General features: G+C 37.4%; 1 protein-coding gene and 1 pseudogene across 2 annotated transcripts; both read left to right on the top strand.

Annotated features, from left to right (window-relative positions):
- Positions 1 to 24: 24 nt before the first annotated feature.
- prdm4 (PR domain containing 4) lies at positions 25 to 7,370 on the top strand. The gene is made up of 11 exons (XM_083528953.1): positions 25 to 418; positions 1,399 to 1,520; positions 1,839 to 2,027; positions 2,699 to 3,433; positions 3,671 to 3,820; positions 3,918 to 4,036; positions 4,167 to 4,252; positions 4,333 to 4,460; positions 5,886 to 6,326; positions 6,458 to 6,626; positions 6,788 to 7,370. Exons 2-11 carry the CDS (start codon positions 1,400 to 1,402, stop codon positions 7,119 to 7,121), a joined length of 2,472 nt encoding a protein of 823 aa, XP_083385079.1. The 5' UTR covers positions 25 to 418; position 1,399; the 3' UTR covers positions 7,122 to 7,370.
- A 666-nt stretch (positions 7,371 to 8,036) lies between these two features.
- LOC310719315 lies at positions 8,037 to 25,173 on the top strand (annotated as a pseudogene). The gene is made up of 20 exons (XR_014538267.1): positions 8,037 to 8,233; positions 9,244 to 9,411; positions 9,487 to 9,603; positions 14,473 to 14,550; positions 14,623 to 14,745; positions 15,544 to 15,650; positions 15,745 to 15,826; positions 16,312 to 16,395; positions 16,491 to 16,573; positions 16,683 to 16,718; positions 18,146 to 18,284; positions 19,667 to 19,834; positions 19,915 to 20,031; positions 20,286 to 20,363; positions 21,313 to 21,435; positions 22,761 to 22,867; positions 23,615 to 23,696; positions 24,239 to 24,322; positions 24,413 to 24,495; positions 24,599 to 25,173. The product of XR_014538267.1 is annotated as an uncharacterized misc_RNA (transcript).
- The last annotated feature ends 1,757 nt before the right edge of the window (positions 25,174 to 26,930 follow it).

The raw sequence follows: 26,930 nt of genomic DNA, 5'->3' as shown, positions 1-26,930 counted from the left end.
AAATAAAAGATTCTATCTTTTTTTATTTAAAAATGAGCGTTTAATGATTCCTTTAGGTCTTTTATTGTGGAAGAGAAGTGCTTTTTTTCCACCAATTTTCGAGTCTCGCTTGTCTTTTGGCCATATTATTGTTTCTTTTTTTAATATATATAAATAGAAAAAAAAATCGAGTATTAAGACCGGATTATAAGTATATGTAAATGCGTTAATATGTGTGTGAATTCTTTGGATTGTGTAGTGCTGAGTTGAACACAAGATTGTTGCAGGCTTAAAGAAAATCCAGTTTATCCTGCATGCATGCCTTGTTATTTCAGTGTAATACAGTGCTGTATTTAACTTTTTTACTAAACAAAAAATATTTTTTGGTGTGAAAATGTAACTAGAACTCGTAGTGCTGTTAGCAACCACACCCTTTCAGGTAAGCCTTGCTGCTCTGATGTTATTTACATGTTTACAATGGTTAAGGTGTTTATTTAGGGTATTATTACTGAGTAATGTTCATGATTTGTGTGTTTGCATGATGCTGTGCAGGTTTATTGAGGGTAAATTGTTCCCAGAAGCATATCCAAGCTTACAGTAAGATTTGCCACTGCTTAGTGTGCTCTACCACCCCCGACACCCCTCAGTGTTCTTCTGAGCCCCCCTTTGACACCTCTAAATATGCTCCCACCCCCTTTGCCACCCCTAAATATGCTCTCACTCCTCTTTGCCACCTCTGAGTTTTTAAGTTTATTTCTATAGCGCTTTTCACAATGGACACTGTCTGTTTTTATTCCTGATGAGCAGCCATGGTGACTGTGACAAGAAAAAACTCCCTTAGACATTATTAGGAAGAAACCTTAAGAAAAACCAGACTCAAAAGGGGACCCCATCCTCATTTGGGTGATATCAAGGGTGTGATTATATATATTAAAACAGTACTAAACACTGGAGTGTGAGATTATGAGTAATGTCCTTTCTACAATCTTATACAGTCAGTGAACTTTGTGGAACCAGGAGCTACTGAGCAACTCATAAAATAGTTCAACATTTGAGATCATCACAGATCCAACACCAGCTTCTCCATGCCAGAGCCTTTAAACATTCAAAGATTTCCAATGCCCAAACTCTACATGAAATGGAACCCAGAAGGTGCTGGTATGTCTCTAGATGGTTTGGGATGTTTGCAGGCATCTACTGATCTTCATGAGGTGTAACACAACTGGAAAGGAATTAGCGTAGCTGCTGTTCATGATATTAACAAGCACAAGTTGCTAATGTGGTCTCACTCATTTGACACCCCTTAATGTTTTCTTCTGAGCCTCTTTGCCACTGATTAGTGTCATTCTGACCCATTTTCCACCCCTTACTGTCTCACCCTTTCCTATACAAGTTTTATTCTTGTTTATTTCTGCTCAGAATGAACGACATGAACCTCAGCCCGGTGGGCATGGACCAACTCAGTGTGCCCTCTGTCAGTGCCAGTCATCTGGTCCTCCCTACCTCACCCACTCACAGTCACAACCCAATCACCACTCCAGGTTAGAGCATGTGACTATTAATTCAAGAAATACAAATAAAAAAACGCTATGCGTCATGTTGTTATAGGAAAATAAACAGTGATGATACTTGTACTGTTAGCAAGCCTGAAGCGGATTCTATATTTTCCCAAATAATTTTAAAAAGACAATCCACTATAAATGGATAAAAATAATGTCATGTATTGCAGCACATAATATAATATACAAATAAACCATGAGTACATTAGTTTTGTATGAAGTTACTGTGAAAAGTTATGAATGTAAAAGCATTTGTGGGACTAGAATATTAAAGATATTTCTTTCTGCCTCTTATCACAGGAATGCCGGTTGCTATACCGAGCCTCGGGCCGTCTCTCGGACCCCTGCCCTCTGCACTGTCCCTGATGTTACCCATGGGGCCTCTAGGAGACAGAGGAGTAATGTGTGGTATTCCAGAGAGGAACTACACTCTGCCTCCTCCACCGTACCCTCACCTGGAGAGCAGCTACTTCAGACACATCCTCCCAGGTAAAACACTATAGACACTGGTTTCAGCTAAATGGAGAGGTGGTAGACAAAAATATCATGTAATATTTTTTTCAACATTTACATGTATAACATTTATCAAACACCTTCATTCAGAGCAATTTACAAATGACCAGTTGAGGGTTAAGGGACAAGTAGTGGCAACCTGGGATATGACCCTTATATTGTGTTAAGGTCAAATCTGATTCGTTTTCAAGTTATATGTAAAAACCTACTTACTTGTTTCTGTTGGAACAAGGCTTCATGATATCCCCAAACACAGCTATTCTACCAGATATGCTGTCACATTTTCAATTTATCTAGACAGAATTTGAGTTGTTCATACCACCATCTGGTTAAAAGATCCTGTTTGAGATTACAAACACTAAAGGGAAAGGGTGTTGGACAAAACACACCTGGATTCTTACATAGGGCTTGCTGGAGTGTATAGATCTTGTAATGAGCCTACAGCCTGCTTATGGGATTCGAGTCACCCCTCTCTTTTAGAACCCTATAGCATGCATGGCATGTAACCTGTCACGTGACTATAAATTATTGAACGTAATAAGCAAATAAAAATAAAGAATCCAGCAATAAAATAAAGACAAGCAATAACAATTTAAAGATTTTAAATGTGCATTCTTAATTTATTTTTTTTTTTTATGCCTTTTTAGGTATTTTGTCGTATTTGGCCGATCGTCCCCCTCCGCAGTACATCCACCCAGGCAGCCTCAACATGGATGCCACTCTGTCTGTCTCCAACAACAACCCTTCATCCCTCGACCCCTACAGCGGCCCAAGCGGACATTTAGAACAAGGCCTGGTGTCTATAGACTCCCGGGAGGCTGACCTCCACCAGGGCGGCGCTCACGAGGTGCAGCTGGACGCCACTGGGCTTTCGATGGAATCACGAGTAAACAGCCCCATGTCTCCTGATGGGATGGGAGAAAATCTGGCAACCATGGATGGAGTAGTTGTGAGTACAGACACACAGCAGCCACTTGGAAGCAGGAATCAACCACATGAGAGCCTGGAGGGGGGCGTCATGGCGCTACATGGATCCGGACTGGAGCTGCCCGTGGTGATGGAGCAGGAGCACATGAGCGGGCGTGTAGGGAGCAGCTCCGGAACCGGAGCTCCAGGAACTCTGAGTGAAGCTTTACACACTAACGCTGAGATAAACTCTGGTGTGGTCAGCGTGGTGCTCACCAGTGCCATGGCACCACAGACTCAGCTCGAACCTGTAACACTGCACAGCGCAGGCATGGGCCTGGAGCCCGTAAACGTGTCCCCGATCACCGCAGAGGTCGCTCTTGGCCCAGATAACAGTCTGGTCTTGGTTAACTCCACGCTACAGCTGGAGAACGGCACTGCAAACAAGGAGAACATGACCGCAACTTTCACCATTTGTAAGCTAAACGATACATTTACATTTAAATTGCTTTAAAGATTTAGAAAACGTTCTGGTTTCTGTCTCGCATAGCGTTAAAAACAATACTGTCAGAAAATCTTATTGACATTAAATAGTAAATGACTTCTAAAACTATTGTCACTGTTTTTAATTAACAAAGCATTATTTAAAAAAATATATTTTTGTCTGTAAATTGTCTGTTATAAACGCTTTCCTGTCATGGACTTGTCTTCAGGGTGCACTTTATGTGAACGCTCGTACAACTCCGATTGTCCCGAACACGGACCAGTAACTTTTGTCCCAGACACGCCCATTCAGAGCAGAGCTCGCCTCTCTTTGCCCCGCCCACTGTGCCTGCGTGTGTCTATGGCTGATGAGCCTAACGGTCAGTGAAGATTTTAATGTGGTAGGAATGAGCGTAATGTCAAAGATATGTAGTGTTACGTGAGACTGTTAAAGCTCTGACACTGTAATCTCCTCAGGTGTGTTTGCACAGGAGATGATTCCCAGCAGGACCTGCTTCGGCCCAATGATTGGACAGAACTGCAGCAGCGTCGATCTTTCAGGTTGGACGGAAAAAGACACCCCTCAACTCTGGAAGGTTGGGAAAAAAAACCTCATTCAAAAAACTAAAAATGTTACAAATTTAACTAGTAATTCCTAGTAATTAGTTCATTGACCTTTTTCTATTTAATATATTTCTATTTCATATTTGGTTTTTTTTTTTCCAGATGTTCCACAACAACATCTTGGAGTTCTGTATAGTGACAACAGATGAAAATGAATGCAACTGGATGATGTTTGTTAGAAAAGCAAGGTACCGTAACCACACGCCTCATTAAATCAAGACGTCCTAGAGATTTTTCTGTCAATCACCTTGATTTATTTTTTAAACAGGACAACAGATGAGCAGAATCTGGTGGCATATATTGATAACGGGAAGCTGTTCTTCTGCACGTCCAGAGAGATCCTCCCCGAGCACGAGCTGCTTTTCTACTACAGTAGGGAATACAGCAGACAGCTGGGTAAGACAGAATCCTGGTCTGCATTCATCAAAGAAACTTAATCTTTCACACTCACTGTACTGCTCTGTGGAAATTGATATAGAATAAATATTAGAAATATCTCAGAACAGTTCTTACCTCCACCACAAGCCCCACCTTTTTTTTCTTTCTTAAAAAAAAAAAAAAAAACACTTCATGCCAAGTTGCTGGAACTTTATTAGCATTTTGGCCAAATAAACGATAAGTATATCAAAGTACAATCTGATTGAAAATCACTGGTGTTTTGAGACTATTTTGCAGCTGGAGGTTTAGGAATTTATTTCTTATTTAAACAGGATTTTTTTGAACGTCTCTGCCAGGAGGTTCAGATTTGCCATATTTTTAAGGTGATTCAAAAATCTAAGGTGAGAGAACATGCCCCTCTCATCCAGACATCACAAGCAGTTTTGTAGTAGATGGTGGTAGAACCGTTTAACCAGCTGATAGTTAAAAAAAAAAAAGAAATAACTGGATGAAAAAAAAAACAAGCATAACATTCTATGCAAATTATTATTCAACTTTTATTACAAAAAAACCTGTATTGAATCATAAAAATGTGATACATGAAATAATATCAGAAGTAAAATACTTAATTGATCTCATAGGAAAATTGTTTGGTTGCAGTTGCTCACAGTAAAACATTAAAAGAAAAAGATAAAGAAAAAAGAAAATAGAAGGGGGGAAAAAAAGATTGTTGTATATTAAGTGAAATGAAATGTAAAGCAGCATTAAATAAAAATAATCAGTAAATCAGTAAAAACAGATGGCAGAAAAGTCATGTTAATATATTAATTATATTCATGAATATTGAGGAAAATAAAAGACGCATTCAGACTGAAACAAAAAGAAACATTTTAAAAATAATAATAGACTTCAAATAACAACAAAATCTGAACTTGTGAAACAAGAGAAACTTGACTAGTCCTGTTAATAAAATCTGCAAGCTATTCAAGTATAACATGATCAGTTTCTACTTCTATTTTATTATCAAAAGTTAAGAAGCCTCAAATTATGATAAAGAAAGCAGAGCTGGTGTGCATGGTGTCCAGTAATTCGGCTCCTCTTGGAATCACAAGCATGCCCATAAACAGCACGTGGCATTAGTGAGTCGCCTCTAGAGGCCGCTCTCGTACTGTATAATGACAACGGACCTTCTAAGACGCAACCCTGGAAAAACTATCTGTATGGATTTTTGGCGATATTTCCAGCAATCAGCCATCATTACCGATTAATCGGCAAAACCGATGAGTCGGTGGACCTCTAGTCAGGATACTAACTGGTGATCTCCTGAAATATTTCCAGTCCCATCTTACATATTTATTAATTGTGTTACGCATGCTTTGGTTATACAGACGCTCCTCAAACAGATCACTTAAAGCAAAAACCTGTTTTCCTGTAATTTCTCAGGCATACCACTTGTTCCAGAAGGTCAAATCTGCCACTGTGGAAAAGAATGCACCTCCTTCTCTGAGTTCAAGTCTCATCTCAACAGCCACGCACACAGCCACAGCCCCTCCCATGAAGAACCCAGTCACAGAGTCCACAGTCTGCCTCACCCTCAGGAGAAGCTGGCGAGTGAGGCCGCCAGTGTCACCTCATCCCCGTCGTGGCAGTGCCAGGCTCAGGGTGAGGTTCAGTCCAATGGTGGCGGTCTCGACGGAAACGTTCAGCGTCACGGCAGAGAAAGGAAATTTAAGTGCAACCTTTGCTCGCGAGCATTCACAACCTCCACCAAACTCAACGTGCACTTCATGGGTCACATGGGCGTGAGGCCACACAAGTGCAGCTACTGCAGCAAAGCCTTCAGCGACTCTAGTAACCTGAGGATGCATTTGAGGATCCACACAGGTACCGAATCTTATTCTGTTAGCAGAAATATGCTGCTCAAATATTTTGGCACCCCTCAATCAAGGACAATAGACATGGTAAAAGATTTTGTTTGTTGCTGTATAATGATGCGATCTAATTTCATTCTAAAGGTCAGAAGAACTTCAGGTGCAGTGTGTGTGGAAAATCATATACCCAGAAAGCCCACGTAGAGTCTCACATGGTCATTCACACAGGAATCAAGAACATCAAGTGTGACCATTGTGACAAGACGTTTAACAGGAAGCAGGATCTTAAGCAGCACATGTATTCACATTCCCTGTAAGGAGGTGTATTATTTATTTATTTTATGATCCTGCATTTTTATATAGAAAATTAACAGTTGCTTGCTAGTGTGATCATAGGGCTATTAGCACACTTTTTATTTCTCTCTTTCTGTTCGTGAACGAGCGAACATCACCTTTATGTCTGTTTTCCGACAGAGACCGTCAGATCACATGCCCGAAGTGCAACAAGCAGTTCCTCAAAACAGATCATTTAAAGAAGCACCTCAATTCCCATGACGGGAAAAGGGACTTCATCTGTGAAAAATGCAACAAGGGCTTCCTCACCAAATACCATCTGACACGCCACCTAAAAATCTGCAAAGGCCCAAAGATGAGCAAAGGGGCCATGCACGAAGAGGAAGGTGAGGAGGAAGACAGGACTGAGGAAGAAGAACCAGATGAACAACAGGAAGGAGATTTAAGAGCGCCAGACGATAGGAAAGAGTGTGAAATTGGCATGGCAGGGTTTTCCTCCGAGAAGACTTTGTAACCTCTCACTGTGAATGACATTTATAAAGTACTTTTATTCAGTTTACATTCGGTTTTAGTTTCCACTGTGCCACATTGTTTGGCTGTATTCTGAAACACTGCCATTTTAATGTCTATCAATTTGTACATTTAGTGAAGTCGAGTCCTTTTTTTACACTTTGCCTTAGTTGTTATTTATTTGTAAAATTTCAGTGAGTAAAGCTGCTATACTCTGAAATGGTCATTTTTTAAATAAACAGATTTCTATAAATCTTGTTCGCTACCACTTTTAAATTATATTTAAAAAAATCACCTTTTGTTTTTAAATTAATGCTAAATATTATTGTGTCTGTGACAATTATCAATAATTTCATAGATGTATTATGAAATTCCATGTATTTGTTAAATCGACGAAGCGTAAGGCTTTAATACACAACGAGAAAAGGATGATCATTTGGTTAAAAAAAATAATAATCTACTTTTTCCAATGCCAATAAATCGTTTGGGACTCGAACCGTATCGGTGAACTGAGTTAAATGATCAGGTTTACTGAAAAGAGCTGGTGGAGAACATGAGGGCTATTAAATATTAAAAACAAACTATTTTAGCCATAGTGGACAAAAAATAATCACATGGTGGTAAATATGAAAATTTATGTGTTTTTGCAAAGAATAGGAGCTTTTGAAAGCTGAAGGAGTCAACTGCTATTGATGCGTTGAGGTAAATTAATTAATTGAACTGAAATTTGCAAATAAACAATTTATTTAACAATAAACAAACAATTTAAATCACATATTCAAAAAGAAAAGGAAAAAAAAAGCTGGGAGCTGAAGAGTTCACTCTTGAAATTTGTAATCCTCTCCACAAGATGGCGCCGTTGAGTCCGAGTATCTGAATATTTTCAGCAGGTTTTTTTTCTTTTTCATTTCATCTGCTTGATACAAGATCAGTGTCATCAACTTCCCGCACCAGCATTAATATTTACTAGTTAGCTTTAACCGGTTACATTTATTTTACAGCCCAATATGTGAAGAGAAATTCGAAACCTGTAAAAAAAAAAAAAAAGAAATGGCGACCTCAACGAAACTCTATACTGGAGCAGAAATGCCACTTCTGGGTCTCGGTACATGGAAGGTATTGGCAAAAATTAAAGTTTACCTTTTATGCAATATATCCGAGTAACTTTTAACTGCATGCCCCAACCATGTTTTTAAAGTCTGAACAATTTTCTTTCCTTTTGCATTTTTGGAAGAAAATTGCAACGAGTCGTTTGGAAGCCAAAAGAGTCAAATGCCATTGGGGAGCCGAGTCATGATATCTGACTCACCTAAAAGAGTTGGAATTTACTTTCGAAATAGAGGAGGTTCCTTAATTATAGAAATTGTAATTAAAATCCAATTTATAAAGCTGTTTAACCAAGGTAGGAGACGACTCATTGGTAAGTTGAGCCGAATGGTTTGATAACAGAAAAAGATGTGGCAGTGCACACTCCGGTCCACAAGGTGGCGGTGTTGAGTTAAGTAATGCAGAGACAGTGCAGTCTGCACATTTTCATTTGTATTAGCAGTTTATTGTATAGAAGCAGAGATTAAAGCCATTAAAAACATAAACAAACTTTTACTTTTTGTAAAATCTGGATATTTTTGTGTAAATTGTAGTTTGGAGAAAAAAAATAATGACATTTGTTGAATATATAATTGTTCATTACTATCAAATAATATGACAAATATAAAAGTAGGTAATTATAAAACCAATAATATATTAGTTTAGTTTTAATGGTGAGATTTCTCTTTTTATCCCTTTTTACTTTTTTTTGTACCTTTTTTAAATGTTCTTTTAGAAGTCTCTTAGATGTTCAAATAGAAATCTTTTTTCTATTTTATAATATATATATATATATATATATATATATATTTTTACATTTTTTTGTTTAGAAATTCAAATGATTCCTATTGTTCTCTTGTTAATTCTGTAAAAAGACAGAGTTGAGGGTATTTCATCTTTTAATCATTCATAGATATTTTATTTCTTCTGATTAGTCAGTCACTGACGTATTAAATGGTCAGGAAAGCAAACAATGTTCAACCACATCTTAGGCTGACAGGTGAGTGAATATTTATTAAACCTTTTGTCCTCTGCCCCAGTCTAAACCTGGTGAGGTGACTAAGGCCGTGAAAATCGCCATCGCTGCAGGATACAGACACATCGATGGAGCGCACGTCTACCTTAATGAGAAGGAGGTCAGAGAGGGCATCTAGACCATGATTAACGAGGGCGTGGTGAAAAGGGAGGAGCTGTTTGTGGTCAGCAAGGTAGCACTCAACCTCGCTTCAATTAAAAATGTCACTTAAAAATTAAGAAAGAGTTTAATGTTCTTTTCTTTACAGCTTTGGAGCACCTTCCACCAGAAATCAGCCATAAAAGGGGCGTGTCAGCAGACTTTGAGTGACCTGCAGCTGGACTACCTGGACCTTTATCTGGTTCACTTGCCTTTGGGCTTAAAGGTGACTTGAGGATTTAGTGTTATGATTTGTTTTCTGCAGTTGTAAGAATAATGGTATCTGGTGGTTGAGTCGTCTTGGCTGACTTCTATCTGTTTGGATATCCTAAGGTGTGGCTTTTTTTAGTAGAAGGTTGAAGAGATCTTGATCTTATTGATAAATGATAAAGCAGCATGAAAGTTAGGAGACAGGTTGTGTGTAAGACCAGGGATTCATGGCCTCCTTCACTCCTCTCTCAAATCACCTGCCTTCTCTGTCCAAGATGTGTACCTTTCCATCTTTAAAAGTGGGTTCTTTGTTCTTCAGATGCAGGTACACAGTTGATTATGGTCTTAAAGGAGTTGCTTCTTCTGTGTTGGTACACCCTTTATGTAGTTGTATAAAATTCCTGATGAACTTTTGAATTAAAATTCCTGTGACATGTCTGGAAGATGCCCAGACAAGTTTGGTCTACAGAATGTTCTGCTGCTGCAACGAGACTAATTGATGTGTGTTGGTTCTACATTTATATACACTATGTGTAGACTTATGTATGTATATTTGATGCTATATTGTTGTTTGATTTCAACATTCAGCACGTTCTGAGAAGAGTTCAGTTAATACAATTGTGCACCTACTCAGTTAAGATCTATGTCTATTGCAGATATATATGTTATATATGATGCTGATATTGATCTCTGTGATATTTGTATTGTCATAATAGTATTTACAGTCGGATGATATTTTTGTGTGACATATAACGAGTAGTCCTATTCGCGTTGAGCATGATATCGCAATATATCAGGTGTCCACAAATCTACGGAACGCGGGCCGAATACGGTACACCCCCACATTCGGAACAGCCTTCTGAACAATACCAGAGACCTGTTTTTTTTTATTTTTTTTTTATATATGTTTTACTCATATTATATCTGTATTTGAAAATAAAGGGTGGGTTTTAAACTAAAATGCCCCATAGTTATTAATAGAGATCAAGGTCACTAATTGTTGATTGCTGGAACAAAAATCCATATCGTTTTTCCCGGCTTACGGTCCGCCGTCATTTCAGAAAGCGCCCTCTAGAGGCGAATGTTTTTTTTTGTTTTTGTTTTTTCTTTACGTGAGAAGGCATGCTGCACTTAATTTATATTTATTAATAAATATATTCATATTTATTTTCTTAAGCACATTTCCATGATTCAGTACTGTTTTTTATTTTTGTATAAATAATAATAAATACATTTAAATAATAATTTAAACAATAATACTGGGTTATTTTTAGAGGACAGTAAATCTGTACTGCTATACAAGCTGCACATTGACTACTCTAAAATATATCCAAGTTTCCTTTCTATAGTATTGTCCCTTGGGAAGATGGGTTGCTGAAATGTGAGGGGTATACTGTATAATAATGCGAGATACTGTATGTATAATACTCCAGCCACGTAAAGAAGGAACAGGTTTTTCCGTTGGTTCTGGGTTTCAATTTGGTCTGGTCTAAATGGTCAGAAAAAGACCACTTGGGACATCTACATGCCTTGATGTCTGCTTTCAGGAGACTGTTTTATATATATATATATATATATATATATATATATATATATATATATATATATATATATATACAGTGAGGAAAATAAGTATTTGAACACCCTGCTATTTTGCAAGTTCTCCCACTTAGAAATCATGGAGGGGTCTAAAATTGTCATCGTAGGTGCATGTCCACTGTGAGAGACATAATCTAAAAAAAAATCCAGAAATCACAATATATGATTTTTTAACTATTTATTTGTATGATACAGCTGCAAATAAGTATTTGAACACCTGTCTATCAGCTAGAGTTCTGACTCTCAAAGACCTGTTAGTCTGCCTTTAAAATGTCCACCTCCACTACATTTATTATCCTAAATTAGATTCACCTGTTTGAGATCGTTAGCTGCATAAAGACACCTGTCCACCCCATACAATCAGTAAGAATCCAACTACTAACATGGCCAAGACCAAAGAGCTGTCCAAAGACACTAGAGACAAAATTGTACACCTCCACAAGACTGGAAAGGGCTACGGGGAAATTGCCAAGCAGCTTAGTGAAAAAAGGTCCACTGTTGGAGCAATCATTAGAAAATGGAAGAAGCTTAACATGACTGTCAATCTCCCTCGGACTGGGGCTCCATGCAAGATCTCACCTCGTGGGGTCTCAATGATCCTAAGGAAGGTGAGAAATCAGCCCAGAACTACACAGGAGGAGCTGGTCAATGACCTGAAAAGAGCTGGGACCACCGTTACCGAAGTTACTGTTGTTAATACACTAAGACGTCATGGTTTGAAATCATGCATGGCACGGAAGGTTCCCCTGCTTAAACCAGCACATATCCAGGCACGTCTTAAGTTTGTCAATGACCATTTGGATGATCCAGAGGAGTCATGGGAGAAAGTCATGTGGTCAGATGAGACCAAAATAGAACTTTTGGGTCATAATTCCACTAAACATGTTTGGAGGAAGAAGAATGATGAGTATTATCCCAAGAACACCATCCCTACTGTGAAGCATGGGTGTGGTAGCATCATGCTTTGGGTGTGTTTTTCTGCACATGGGACAGGGCGACTGCACTGTATTAAGGAGAGGATGACCGGGTCCATGTATTGCGAGATTTTGGGGAACAACCTCCTTCCCTCAGTTAGAGCATTGAAGATGGGTCGAGGCTGGGTCTTCCAACATGACAATGACCCGAAGCACACAGCCAGGATAACCAAGGAGTGGCTCTGTACGAAGCATATCAAGGTTCTGGCGTGGCCTAGCCAGTCTCCAGACCTAAACCCAATAGAGAATCTTTAAAGGAAGCTCAAACTCCGTGTTTCTCAGCGACAGGCCAGAAACCTGACTGATCTAGAGAAGATCTGTGTGGAGGATTGGGCCAAAATCCCTCCTGCAGTGTGTGCAAACCTGGTGAAAAACTACAGGAAACGTTTGACCTCTGTAATTGCAAACAAAGGCTACTGTACCAAATATTAACATTGACTTTCTCAGGTGTTCAAATACTTATTTGCAGCTGTATCATACAAATAAATAGTTAAAAAATCATATATTGTGATTTCTGGTTTTTTTTTTTTTAGATTATGTCTCCCACAGTGGACATGCACCTACGATGACAATTTTAGACCCCTCCATGATTTCTAAGTGGGAGAACTTGCAAAATAGCAGGGTGTTCAAATACTTATTTTCCTCACTGTATATATATATATACATGGACCCGGTCATCCTCTCCTTAATACAGTGCAGTCGCCCTGTCCCATGTGCAGAAAAACACCCCCAAAGCATGATGCTACCACCCCCATGCTTCACAGTAGGGATGGTGTTCTTGGGATGGTACTCATCATTCTTCTTCCTCCAAACATGTTTAGTGGAATTATGACCCAAAAGTTCTATTTTGGTCTCATCTGACCACATGACTTTCTCCCATGACTCCTCTGGATCATCCAAATGGTCATTGACAAACTTAAGACGTGCCTGGATATGTGCTGGTTTAAGCAGGGGAACCTTCCGTGCCATGCATGATTTCAAACCATGACATCTTAGTGTATTAACAACAGTAACTTCGGTAACGGTGGTCCCAGCTCTTTTCAGGTCATTGACCAGCTCCTCCTGTGTAGTTCTGGGCTGATTTCTCACCTTCCTTAGGATCATTGAGACCCCACGAGGTGAGATCTTGCATGGAGCCCCAGTCCGAGGGAGATTGACAGTCATGTTAAGCTTCTTCCATTTTCTAATGATTGCTCCAACAGTGGACCTTTTTTCACTAAGCTGCTTGGCAATTTCCCCGTATCCCTTTCCAGTCTTGTGGAGGTGTACAATTTTGTCTCTAGTGTCTTTGGACAGCTCTTTGGTCTTGGCCATGTTAGTAGTTAGATTCTTACTGATTGTATGGGGTGGACAGGTGTCTTTATGCAGCTAACGATCTCAAACAGGTGAATCTAATTTAGGATAATAAATGTAGTGGAGGTGGACATTTTAAAGGCAGACTAACAGGTCTTTGAGAGTCAGAACTCTAGCTGATAGACAGGTGTTCGAATACTTATTTGCAGCTGATCATTAATACTTTAAATTCCACAGCTGCCATTGTTGATTTCTTACTCTTGTGTCTTTTAAGATTCTCAGTCATCTTGAAGTTAAGTCATTTCAACTCATCCAAACAGCTTCTTCAGTCTGATGGAAGTTGGCAGGATTTCACAAATTAGTATGCTCCAGGGTCAAGTATCCTTCCCTCTCCTATCCCTCCCCTGTATAGCCTTGTTAAGGGACAAGGTGGAGGTGAGTGTGTGGAAGGTGGTGTATACCTATACCTCTAGCTAACCTATACATGGAGGATGTGGAAAAGAAGGCACCCAACTCTTTCTAAGGAATGAATCCAATCAGTGGTTCAGATATGTCTGAGAAGTACAGGCCTTTACAGATCATATCAACTTCGCTGACACCAACATTAAATTCTCCAGAGAGGATACCAAAGACAACAGATTAGCATTCCTGGACTGTGCAGTTTTCATTGGGACAGATGGGAAGCTAGGTGTGTTCAGGAAAACCACTCATGGACAAGTACTGCTGGTGATTCCCACCAACAACACAAATTAGTATTTATCAGGACAACACACCACAGGGCAGGAAGCTAGAAATATATATATATATATATATATATATATATATATATATATATATATATATATATATATATATATATATATATATATATATATTTCTAGCTTATATGATCAGCAGTAGTGTCTCTTACATGTTCTTCAAACCAAAACTAATTATTCCTGGGAAAAATCACCTCTAGTCTAGTCTAATTTTGAATCCGTCAGATGTGTGTGTTCAAGGCCTGTGTTTCTATCCATCAGCCTGGACCAGATTATTTGCTGCTGGACAGTGAAGGTTTTACCATCAATGATGACACCAATTTTCTGGATACCTGGGAGGTGAGAAAATGATTCTTGTCTGACTGTCAGTCTGTCATGACAAAACATTACACACGAATCTTGTTGCTGTAGGGAATGGAAGAGTTGGTGGACGCAGGACTGGTGAAGGCCATTGGCATCTCCAACTTCAACCGAGAGCAGATTGAAGCTCTTCTGAATAAACCAGGACTCAAATATAAACCTGCCAACCACCAGGTAAAGTCCAGCACAGATTCAAAATTGCTGTCAATGTTCACTTATCATCCACTTCAATAGGAATATCTGTTCATTTCTGTAGTTATTTTATCAGCCAATCATGTGGCAGTGGCACAACACATAACATTATGCAGATACAGGTCCAGAGCTTCAGATAATGTTCACATCAAACATGTGACCTTTTTATAGGATATGATTATTGAATGGAGAGTCTGCAGTAGGAAATGATTCCTTGATAAGAGAGTTGAGTGTGTGAACAGACTGGTCTGAGCTGAAAGGAAGTTTATAGTAACTCTTTACAAACGTAGTGAGCAGAAAAGCAGCTTAGAATGTGCAATACATTACACATTGGGGCTACAAAAGCGAGAGGCCACGAGGTTTCATTCATGTGTGTGGAATTCAGTGCAATACTGACCCGATATGGTTTAATTCCCTACTGATCTAATAACAAGCCGATTGACTAATGATTTACTACACTGCTGATTCAAGACCAATGCTATTCTTTAATGATGCGATCACAATTCACCTCTGTAATCAATTTGCTACTCATTTGATTCTGATAAGTCAAATCAATAATCAATAATGATTTGATATGATTCAGTTAACAACTGATTTAATACCAGTTTGTTTCACTACTGCTCTGTTAATGACGTGACATGATCTGTTTTAAAGAAGAAACTACTTTTGTAAATTAATGTTTGGAATAAATGCACACTATTTATTTGTAAGTTCTGTGTCTCAAGTGAGTCTTCATGATCTTGTCTCATATGGTCATTTCCACCCTCTTGTTTTCTGCAGATTGAGTGCCACCCTTACCTGACGCAGGAGAAATTGATCCCCTTCTGCCAGTCAAAGGGGATTACAGTGACTGCATACAGCCCTCTGGGTTCCCCTGATAGACCCTGGTGCGAGATTTTACACCACAGCTCATGACAGGAAATTTAGGGATGTTAGTCCTATGATTTTTCTCATATATATTTATATATTTTTAACTCTCAGGGCTAAACCAGAAGATCCGTCTTTGTTGGAGGAACCGAAGATCAAAGCCATTGCAGAGAAGCACAAGAAGACCACTGCTCAGGTAACTGGACAGGAGTGACCTCCTAAAGTGAATTGTCATGTGGGTAAAACTTTCCCCCTCTGCTGTATATACTGGAAGTGAGCATGACTAATCAGATTTATTTTTTTCCTCTATCTGTTATTTCTTCTTAATCCTGGCCATCCAGCTGTCCAACATAACACCTGGGTATAAATCACAGAAATGGGCATGTACCGACTGTCATAGAAATTTCATGAATTTTATGATTTTATATGATTTTCATGATGTGTGCATGGGGATCTTCATGATGTCTGCATGCTTGTTGCATTAAAAAAGCATTTTTTACGCTACACACATTTATTTTAATACAAACCGGTTGTAAGCTGGTGTTTTAGTGTGTGTGGCCACATGAGAGTCATGACTTAAGTAGTATTTCAAAAATACTCGGCTAACAGTTATTACTAAACATCCTCATGTGAAACTAATCCAGTCTGAATAAGGACAACAGATGTTCTGTACATCTCCAGGTCCTGATCCCCTTCCAGGTCCAGAGGAACATGGCTGTGATCCCGAAATCTGTAACTCCTTCACGCATCAAGGAGAACATTCAGGTGACTCTAGAGGAAAAACTAAAAATCCATGATCCCGAAGAACATTTTGACTTATCCTGTTTTAAATTATTTTTTTTATTTGTTTTTGATGGCAGGTGTTTGATTTTGAAATGAGCGATGATGAAATTAAGACCATTTTCAGCTTCAACAGGAACTACAGAGTTTGTTCCTTTCACTGGTGAGTGCTTTATTTTATAAACATTATGCATGTAGTTTCTGTACATATACATTTTTATTTAAATAATAATAATTAATGATGGATAAAGTTCCCTTTTTTTCTTCCCCAGGGGCGTGAAGCACAAAGATTATCCATTTAATGCTGAGTACTGAAACTGAAGAATTTTGCTGAAAAAAAACCCAAACAGCAAAAGAACGTACGCTTTAATTTTTTTAACAATATTATTTCAAGTACTCCTTACTTCAATACATATCGTAAGATGAAACAATGTGATTGTTAAAAATTTAGATTTTGCTAAATGATTATTTTTGTTATTAGTTTTAAAGGAAAAAGCACTATATTTTATTACAAACACTTCATCTGACATGAAAGCACTTAAAGCAAGGATGCAGACACAGATGAAGAACAGGAAACCAGATGAGAGAAAAGGAATCGTGAGATTATGCTGATATAAGACACTGTGTGAACCTCTCAATGTAAATTTGCGATTTGCTTTGCTTGAATTTAATATTATTCTGGTGAGACAATTTATTTGTACGCTCTGCTGTAATTGAAAAATGTATGAACATGTATCTGATATTTTAATGTTTATTAGCTTGCACATGTTCCCTGAGTAAAGCCAGCATACCCTATAAATAAAATGATTTCTATGCATCCTGTTTAAAGCTGCATCTTCATTTTGTTAAACTGCAGAAATGCAACCAAATTTTTAATCACTTAATCTATTAATTTGTATAGCACTTTCAACAAGGGAAAATGTAAAATTACAGTAAGTAAAGCTGCCATAACGTATTGAATGAGGTAATTTATAAATAAACAGATTTGTAGAAATCTTGTTAGCTTCAATGCAGATTGTTTCTTCTGCATTTCCATTTTGTTTTAACTGCAGAAACACAACAAAATATTGGAAAATTACTTTTTTTTTTGTTAACCCTAATTATTATTAGATTATTCAGTGTCTGAGAATTACAGAGCCTTTCATAAATGTTTTATGAAATTCAATGTATTTGTTGTTTAGAACTCAGATAAAAACTTTTATTAAACAGTGTCACAAACAGATAATCAGTTGGTAAAAATATAATGTTTTTTTTCCCGAATTGGGAAAATAGCAACAAATCGTTTGCCATTTAAAAGACTTGTTCTATATTGGTAAGGTGAGATAAATTGTTCTTTTTTTTTTTTTTTTTTTTTTTTTTTTTTTTTATAAAAATCATATTATGGTAAATATTACAATATGGCATCCTGATTGTAGAAAATAATAGGAATGAGACATTTGGGAGCTGAAGAAGTCGACTGCTATTGATGAGCCGAGGTAGATTTTATTGATCTAAAATATGTACGATTTCTATAGGAATTGTAGAATTTAATAAACATATATAGTCATAGATAAACAAAAAGAAAATAAAGATTAAAAAGCTGTTTGAGAGTCTACTCTTGAAGTTTGTAATCCTGTCCACGAGGTGGCGCTGAATATTAAATTGAGACTGAATATAGATATTTTCAGCAGCGTCTTTATTTCATCTGCTTGATAGATGATCAGTGTCAGGTGAAGCCGCACCAGAATTAATATTAACTAGTTAGCTTTAACCAGTTACATTTATTTTATATCCTAATATCTGAGGAGAAAATCGATTCCAGTCGAAAAATGTCGACTTTAATGAAACTCTATACTGGAGCAGACATGCCAGTACTGGGACTCGGTACATGGAAGGTAATGGTGAAAATAAAGTCTAACTTTTATGCATTTTATTCAAATAACTTTTAATTGCATGCCCTAACCGTGTTTTAAAAGTCTGAACAATTTTCTATCCATTTCTGGAAGAAAATTGCAATGAGTCGTTTGGAAGCCAAAGGAGTCAAATTCAATTTGGAAGCCGAGTCACGATATCTGACTCACCTAAAAGATTTGGAATTTGTCATCGAAATGAAGTGTTTTCTAAAACACTTCCACACATAGTTAATCAGAAACTATAAGTGAAGTCTAATATATCCGGGAAATAAGTTTAATTTTAGAAAGCTGTTTAACGTGGTTAGGAATCGACTCGTTGGTAAGATGAGTCAAATGGTTTGACTCGGTAACAAAAAAGGAAAAAGATGTGGCAGTCCACACGCCGGTCCACAAGGCGGCAGTGTTGAGTTGAGTGATGCAGGGACAATGCAGCCTGCATCTTTTCAGCGTTCATATCCAACGTTTACATTTATGAAAGCAGTCAGGTGACTTCCTCCTTCACCATTTCTAAACGGAACCAGGTCAAATATCTCAATTATTTCCAAAATGCAAACTTCAGTGAAACTTAGCACCGGAGCAGAAATGCCTCTTGTAGGTCTCGGTTCATGGAAGGTAGGAATTCAAATGATGAAAAATAATAATTATTTCTATACAGTTTTATTGCGAGTTACTTTCATGCACAAGTCGAATCCTGTTTCTGCGAAGAGATTATTTATTAAATAATTCACTCCACCTTGCAACTTAAATTACACTTAATAATGTGTGTGCTCTTCATGTAGGATTTAATTGTAATAAAGGGTAAATATTTCTACTAGTAATATAAATACAGTGTGTAAAAGGGCTGCATGATATTCAAGAAGCCTGCAATACCTCGATTTATCAATCTCTGTAAAAAAAAAAAAAAAAGTAACCATTACACCTTCTGTAAACAAAGAATAAAAAATATCAGCTAGTATTTGTAAATATTATATAATGTTTATTGGGTAATAATAGAAACCGATGAAGTGATTATGATGAATTACAGTAATTTCTGTAGTTGTTAGTCATGATGGCAGACAGCCAATCAGAAATCATGTCCAGAAAATAATGATATCCAATGATATGTGAAGGTTACAGTCATTGCCAGATGGGTCAGAAGTTGTTTACAATGAGCACGTGATTTCTTTTGAAATCCCTTAAACGCTTTTTGTAACATTGTTTGAAGTATTTCATTAATTAATTTGTCATATGCATATTGAAGCGTGTACGATTTGCGATATTTCGGTCAGGAAAGTAAACTAAGCCTTTTCATGGTGTCGCACTGAATCAGCCTCTGTGCAGATGCTCGAGTTAATGTTTATTAAACCGTTTGTCCTCTGCCCCAGTCTAAACCTGGTGAGGTGACTGAAGCCGTGAAAGCCGCCATCGCTGCAGGCTACAGACACATCGATGGAGCGCACGTCTACTTAAACGAGAAGGAGGTCGGAGAGGGCATCAGGACCATGATTAATAAGGGTGTGGTGAAAAGGGAGGAGCTGTTTGTCGTCAGCAAGGTAGCGCTCCACCGCACAACCCTGAAAAATGGTGCTTAAAAAACGAAGAAAGAGTTTTTTTGTTTGTTTTTTCATTACAGCTTTGGTGCACCTTCCACCAGAAGTCAGCCGTAAAAGGGGCGTGTCAGCAGACCTTAAGTGACCTGCAGCTGGATTACCTGGATCTGTATCTGATTCACTGGCCAATGGGCTTAAAGGTGGCTTTATTTATTTATTTACAGAATTAAAGCAGACTGTAGTGTTACAGTTTGACCTTGGCACTTGTTAAAGTGATGGTTTCAACAGGAGCAGCCGTGGTAGTAGAAGTGATGATGATAACAGAAGCAGCAGTAGTGTGTCTTACATGTTCCACAAACAAAAAAACGACTTAGTCCAGGGGGGAATCACTTCTAAAAAGTTTAATCTTGAACCCCTCAGATGTGTGTTTAAGGACTGTGTTTTTATCCATCAGCCTGGACCAGATTATTTGGCCCTGGACAGTGAAGGTTTTTCCATCAGTGATGACACCAATTTCCTGGATACCTGGGAGGTAAGAAAAAGAATCCAGTGTCTATATTTTTTCAAATGCATTATTGTATTAAAGTGACAATGTCTAGATGAATTTCCTAAAGTACCAAAGGGGCTGCATCTAATATATTTTATATATAATATAAAATTAGGGGTTTAACTGTATACAAAATTCATGGTTTTGTTACGTACCTCAGTTTTTAAGACACTGTTCTTTATAATTTGGGTACAGTTAGAGAGAAGAAATGCAAAACTAAAATTGCTTGTCTTTTTTTTTTTTTTTTTTTTTTTTTTTTTTTAAATAACGAAGTATGATGATATTAGCATTTGTGAATATCAGCAGCTTACTTTTTTTTTTTTTTTTGATAAAATGCTTGCTTGGTTAAACAATATAAAAATAAAATAGAATAAATCAAATTGATGCAATACACTTTTTATTAGTATATAAATTAAATTGAGTAATCAATTGAAATTGCTGCATATTTAATTGATTAAAATACAATTAAATGCATGGAAAAATTTAAATAGGTTACATTTGTTAGACCCCATTTTGGAAATACAGATGTGTGTGTTTTACATTTAATATTTATTTTCTAAAGATATGATCTACTTAACTGTTCTACTTATTTCAACATACTTTAAAAATATGGAGTGAGTTGCCACAGTGACACTGCGCTAAGTCTATTTTTAATTAAATTTTTTAATAAATGTATTATTATTATTTTTTATAAACCTCTGCATTGTTGTGTATGTTCAAGCCTAATATGCAGAGGCGGAGGCAGAGACTAAACAAACTTATGGGCAGCCATTAAATACGTTCCTGAGGAAACTTAAATTTTAACTGTTTCACACATAAATATGATTGAAAGCCCTGTACCAAGAAATTTCGTTATGAATACGTGTACCGTTACTATATAAAACTCACATCCTTATCAATGCCACAACATTACACACTAATCTTTTTTTTGTAGGGAATGGAAGAGTTGGTGGACGCAGGACTGGTGAAGGCCATTGGCATCTCCAACTTCAACCGAGAGCAGATTGAAGCTCTTCTGAATAAACCAGGACTGAAATATAAACCTGCCAACCACCAGGTAAAGTCCAGCACAGATTCAGAATTGCTGTCAATGTTCACTTATCATCCACTTCAATAGGAATATCTGTTCATTTATGTAGTTATTTTATCAGCCAATCATGTGGCAGTGGCACAACACATAACATTATGCAGATACAGGTCCAGAGCTTCAGATAATGTTCACATCAAACATGTGACCTTTTTATAGGATATGATTATTGAATGGAGAGTCTGCAGTAGGAAATGATTTCTTGATAAGAGAGTTGAGTGTGTGAACAGACTGGTCTGAGCTGACAGGAAGTTTATAGTAACTCTTTACAAACGTGGTGAGCAGAAAAGCAGCTTAGAATTTACAACACATTACACATTGGGGTAGATGGGCAACAAAAAGCGAGAGGCCATGTGAGGTTTCACTCCTGTGAGTGCAAATTAGGTTAAATACTGATATGGTTCATTTCCCTACTGATCCAATAACAAGCCAAATCACTACTAATCCAATGTTTAAATTTCCGTATAAATAATTGTATTATTTATATATAATGAATTCAAATTATAAGTATAATGAAATGTATTCCATAAAATTAATTATGATACATTTATATATTAATTATAAATTCTGATTAAATATGATTCAACTCACTAATGATGTAAGAGCAGTGCTATTCTCTGATCTGATACAAGTCCAATTATTCATTTATTTTGTAATATAATTCAGATTTTAATAATAATTTAATGTTTCAATTCACTACTGATTTAATGTTAAGATTTAATTTAATTTAAGATTTCAGAAAAGCTGAGGTTATGAGTTTTTCCTTAAACAGTGTTTTAAGGATCTACGTTTCCTCCGCAACAGACTGTGGGTTTTTGTTTTGGTCTTATTTGCTTAAGTAGAGAGAAAAAGAGGAAAGCTGGTATAAGGAGGAAACTACTTCTTATAAAGGAGAACAAAAGCAAATGTGTTTTAGTTGTTCCTCAAAGCCGTCCAGAAAAACCTCTTGCACTCACCCTTGTGAATCTCCACCTGATTCTCTTTAAAGGGGAGCAATGCTGATGCTAGATTGTCCCTCAAGGCTTAATTACAGGGATAGATGCACTCAAAGGTCATCCTGAATTGGCTAATCCTTGTTTTGCTCAGGGCAGCTTTATAATCCTTTTATTTCTGTTTTTTTCTCTTAAATGCTTCTGGAACCTGGTGGATTGCTTTTACAGTCTATGCTGCAGTCTAGTATTGTGATTTAAGCCTAACATCAGTGAATTTCTGTCATGATTGAAATAAGGAGTGAGTCTTCATATAAGTCATGATCTTGTCTCATATTGTCATTTCCACCCTCTTGTTTTCTGTAGATTGAGTGCAACCCTTACCTGACACAGGAGAAACTGATCCCCTTCTGCCAGTCTAAGGGGATTACAGTGACTGCATACAGCCCCCTAGGTTCCCCTGATAGACCCTGGTGAGAGATTTTACACCACAGCTCATGACAAGAAACTGTAGGGCTCTTGATTTACTACTTATGATTTTTCTCAAATAGGGAGTCCCCGACTTACGTTTTCCATGTGACCCCATAATTATTAGAAAATATCGTAAGTGACCTGGCCTAGGCTTCCCAGAAGTCTAAAAGAATGGAGATAAGTGTGGGGTAGTATACTGTAATATGTTAATTTAACAAAATACAGTACATAATATAGCAAAACAGCAATTTACAGTACCATAACGTAAAAATTTGACAGTATATGTACTGTATGTGGCAGCAGTCGCATGATCGAGCGCCGGTTTGCGAGTGGAGGCCGGAGAGAGACAAGAGCTAAAATGTACCTTTTGAAACAACAAAAACGCAGGAAAAGATGCGTGTTTTAACACTGAGACAAACCGAACTCTGTCGACCGCTGGAGAGAGTAAGGCATCTCACAAGGAGGGAGATGCGTACATCCTGGCAGCATCCAAACGTATAATACCGCATATGCTGCTACGTTTGCCTGCCATGTGAAAATCGAAAGAAAAAAAAAATCTATTTTTCGTATCGCTATCATCGTAAGATTGAAAAATTGTAAGTTGAAACATTGTTAAATAGGGACTACCTGTATTGCTTTTGTTTACTGTGGGAAATGGGCAGTGTACACAAATTAAATATGACTTATGTTTGCATTTAACTCACCCCTAACTGAATGAAGGTAAAAGGCTTATTATTTTTAACTCTCAGGGCTAAACCGGAAGATCCGTCTTTGTTGGAGGAACCAAAGATCAAGGCCATTGCTGAGAAGCACAAGAAGACCACTGCTCAGGTATCAGGACAGGAGTGACCTCCTAAAGTGAATTGTGTCTAACATGGTTAAAAAATGTTCCCCTCTGCTGTATAAACTGGAAGAGAGCATGGCTAATTAGATTTCTTTTTTTTTTTTTTCCTGGCCATCCAAAAGCCAGTTGTCTACAATTACATAACATCCTGGTATAAATCACCTCAGGAAAATACATTTTCCTTTATTCTGAACTTCTGTTGCAAGCTCTTCTTAATCTCTAGTGCTTTATAATTTTCTTTTAATCAATTAATTTCCTTCATGATGTCAGCATGCTTGTTGCTTTAAAATTCCATGCTACGGTACACACACACACACTTCCTTTTAATACAAACCGAATGTAAGCTCGTGTTATAGAGTGTGTGACCACACGAGTTGCACTTAATCACTCCCACGTCTCATGACTGAAGTAATATTTTAGAAATGCTCTGCTAACAACTATTACATAACATCCTAATGTGAAACTAATCCAGTCTGAATAGAGCTAATACATATTTAAATGAGACAACACACATTCTGTACATCTCCAGGTCCTGATCCGCTTCCAGGTCCAGAGGAACGTCGTGGTGATCCCGAAGTCTGTTACTCCTTCACGCATCAAGGAGAACATACAGGTGATGCCAACGGAAAGACTGAAAATCCTGATCCTGGAGAATAAGTTCTGGTTTATATGATTATTATTATTAATTTTTTTTTGATGCCAGGTGTTTGACTTCGAACTGAGCGATGATGAAATGAAGACCATTTTTAGCTTCAATAGGAACTACAGGGTTTGTCCCTTTCAGTGGTGAGTGCTTTATTTTATAAATATTATGCATTTAGTTTCCATACATATTAATTATTATTATTATTATAAAGATGGACAACGTTCCTTTTTTTCTCTTTTCCAGGGGCGTGAAGCACAAAGATTATCCATTTAATGCTGAGTACTGAAACTGAAGAATTTCTTTGAAAAAAAGAAAACGCTTAAACAGCAATGATTACATATACTTTTCTCTTATCAAATATTTTCTTAAGTACTCCACTTTCATACGTATCGTAAGACGATACAATGTGATTGTTAAAATATGCTCACACTTTATTCTGTGTACATTTTTCAAAATTGGTGAAAAAAAAGAAAAAAATTATTTTTGTTATTAGTTTTAATGAAAAAAGCTCTATATTTCACTGTAAACACTCCAACCAACGTGAAAGCACTTATAAGGAGCATGAAGACGAAGAACAGTAAACATTGGCATAGCAAGGTTTTCCTCAGATAAGACTGTGTGAACTTCTCAATGTGATTTTACGATTTTGCTTCGCTTTCGTTAAATATCATCGATGTGCCAATTTGTTTGTATGCTCTAGCATAATGGAACAATTCATGAACATGTAAAAACATGTATCTGAAACATCAGATCTTTTGTAATGTTTATCAGTTCTCTAAGTAAAGCCAGTATACCTTATCAATAAATCGATTTCACTACATCCTGTTGGCTTCATATCCACTCTGTTAAACTGCATAAATGCAACACAGTTATTTCATTTAATTCAAATAATTTTTTATTTGTACAGCGCTTTCAACATTGGACACTGTCTCAAAGCAGCTTTACACAAATAAATAGATTACTATTATACATTTTACATCTATAAATTAAATGTAAGTTTAACTCATAAATTTGTATCTAATGAGTGAGCGAGGAAAAGGAGGAAAAACTGTGAGTGGTGGTGACGAGGGAAAAACTCCCCTAGATGGTACAAAGATTTAACCTTGAGAGGAATCAGAAGGGAGGGAGAGAAAACATTTTTTTTTTAGGTTTCCTTATTGTTACTTAATAGATAAAGACGTCTTCAAAATCAAGATTTAAATTAATGATGATTATTGGATGCTACTGTGACAGGAGTTATGCCAAACTGCTGATTCAACAGTTTAATAGATTTTATTACCTTCAGAGTATTTGTTGGATAGAAGGTAGATCGAGGTTTTAAACCGTTTCGCTCAGCAGGTGTGGCAAAGTTCATAAAAACTTTCATTTTGGCTCAGTAAATGAGTGTAAAAGTTTAAAGTCTTATTGTGCTTGTGTTTAAAAGATGAAATGAGTGTTAAAGGATGTTGGTAGAGAGATAAATGAGCGGAGTGTTACAGGTACGGTTAAAGAGGTGAAGTAAGAGTGTGTGCTGCAGGTAATATAAGCCTACTTGATTAGACAAAGTGAGAGCATGTGTTGCAGGTAGAATTAGATAGATAAAGTAAGATTGTTGAGGTGGCGTTAGAGAGGCAGATAAAGTGAATGTGTGTGTTACAGGAACAGTGATGGAGAGATAAAGCTTGAAGAAATTATCAATGCAATTCAATAGGGTTTTTGCCCACTGAACAGTTTTGTGAAAAACTGTAAATCACAACAAACTAAGCCTCAATAAGCTACAGGTCTATGGTGAATCTGGTGTGTGTAGACTGAAAGCTCTTAAAGAAGCAATGTTAAGAATGTTTGGTCTTACAATAATGTTAAAATTATTAAGTAGAGGTGCTTTCCAAGCACCACTTTCAAATTTAAAATACAGAGCAGTATGTTGGCCTTGTCAAACTAAAATAATTAGATAAAGAACAATCACTTTCCCGTAAACCATTTGGTAGTTGAAGATTTACTTATTGATGAGCCCAGTCAAACTCACACAAAACAGCTGAAGGACGCATAAATGGTGGAGTGGGGGCTCTGGGAACGAAAGGTCAGGGGTACAAGCCTCGGTATCGTCAAGTTGCCACTTCTGGACCCTTGAGCAAGGCAATTAACTCTGTGTTTCAGGAGTGCTGTATCATGGCTGACCCTGCTCTCTGACCCCAGCTTCCTAACATCACTGGGATATGCAAAGAAAGTATTTCACTGTGCTGTCAAGTACATGTGACAAGTATAAAGCATATTTCTTTTCTTTTTTTCACCTTAATAGATTATAGATAGGGGAGTGGTAGCTTCAGTGGTTAAGGTGCTGGATTACTGATCGGAAGGTCGGGGGTTCAAGCCCCGGTATCGCAAAGCTGCCACTCTTGGGCCCTTAAGCAAGGCCCTTAACCCTCTGTGCTCCAGGGGTGCCGTATCATGGCTGACCCTGCGCTCTGACTCCAACTTCCAAGCAACTGGGATATGCCAAGAACAAAATTTCACTGTGCTGTAATGTATATGTGACAAATAAAGGCTATTCTTAAAAAAGCAAAGTAAGATTTGAGAAAAACAAAAATTCGACATA

The sequence above is a fragment of the Silurus aristotelis genome (assembly GCF_946808225.1).
Source record: "Silurus aristotelis genome assembly, chromosome: 24".
NCBI classification, from domain to species: Eukaryota; Metazoa; Chordata; class Actinopteri; order Siluriformes; family Siluridae; genus Silurus; species Silurus aristotelis.
Note: the sequence above shows the minus strand (reverse complement) of the source record. Positions and strands in the feature narration are given on the sequence as shown.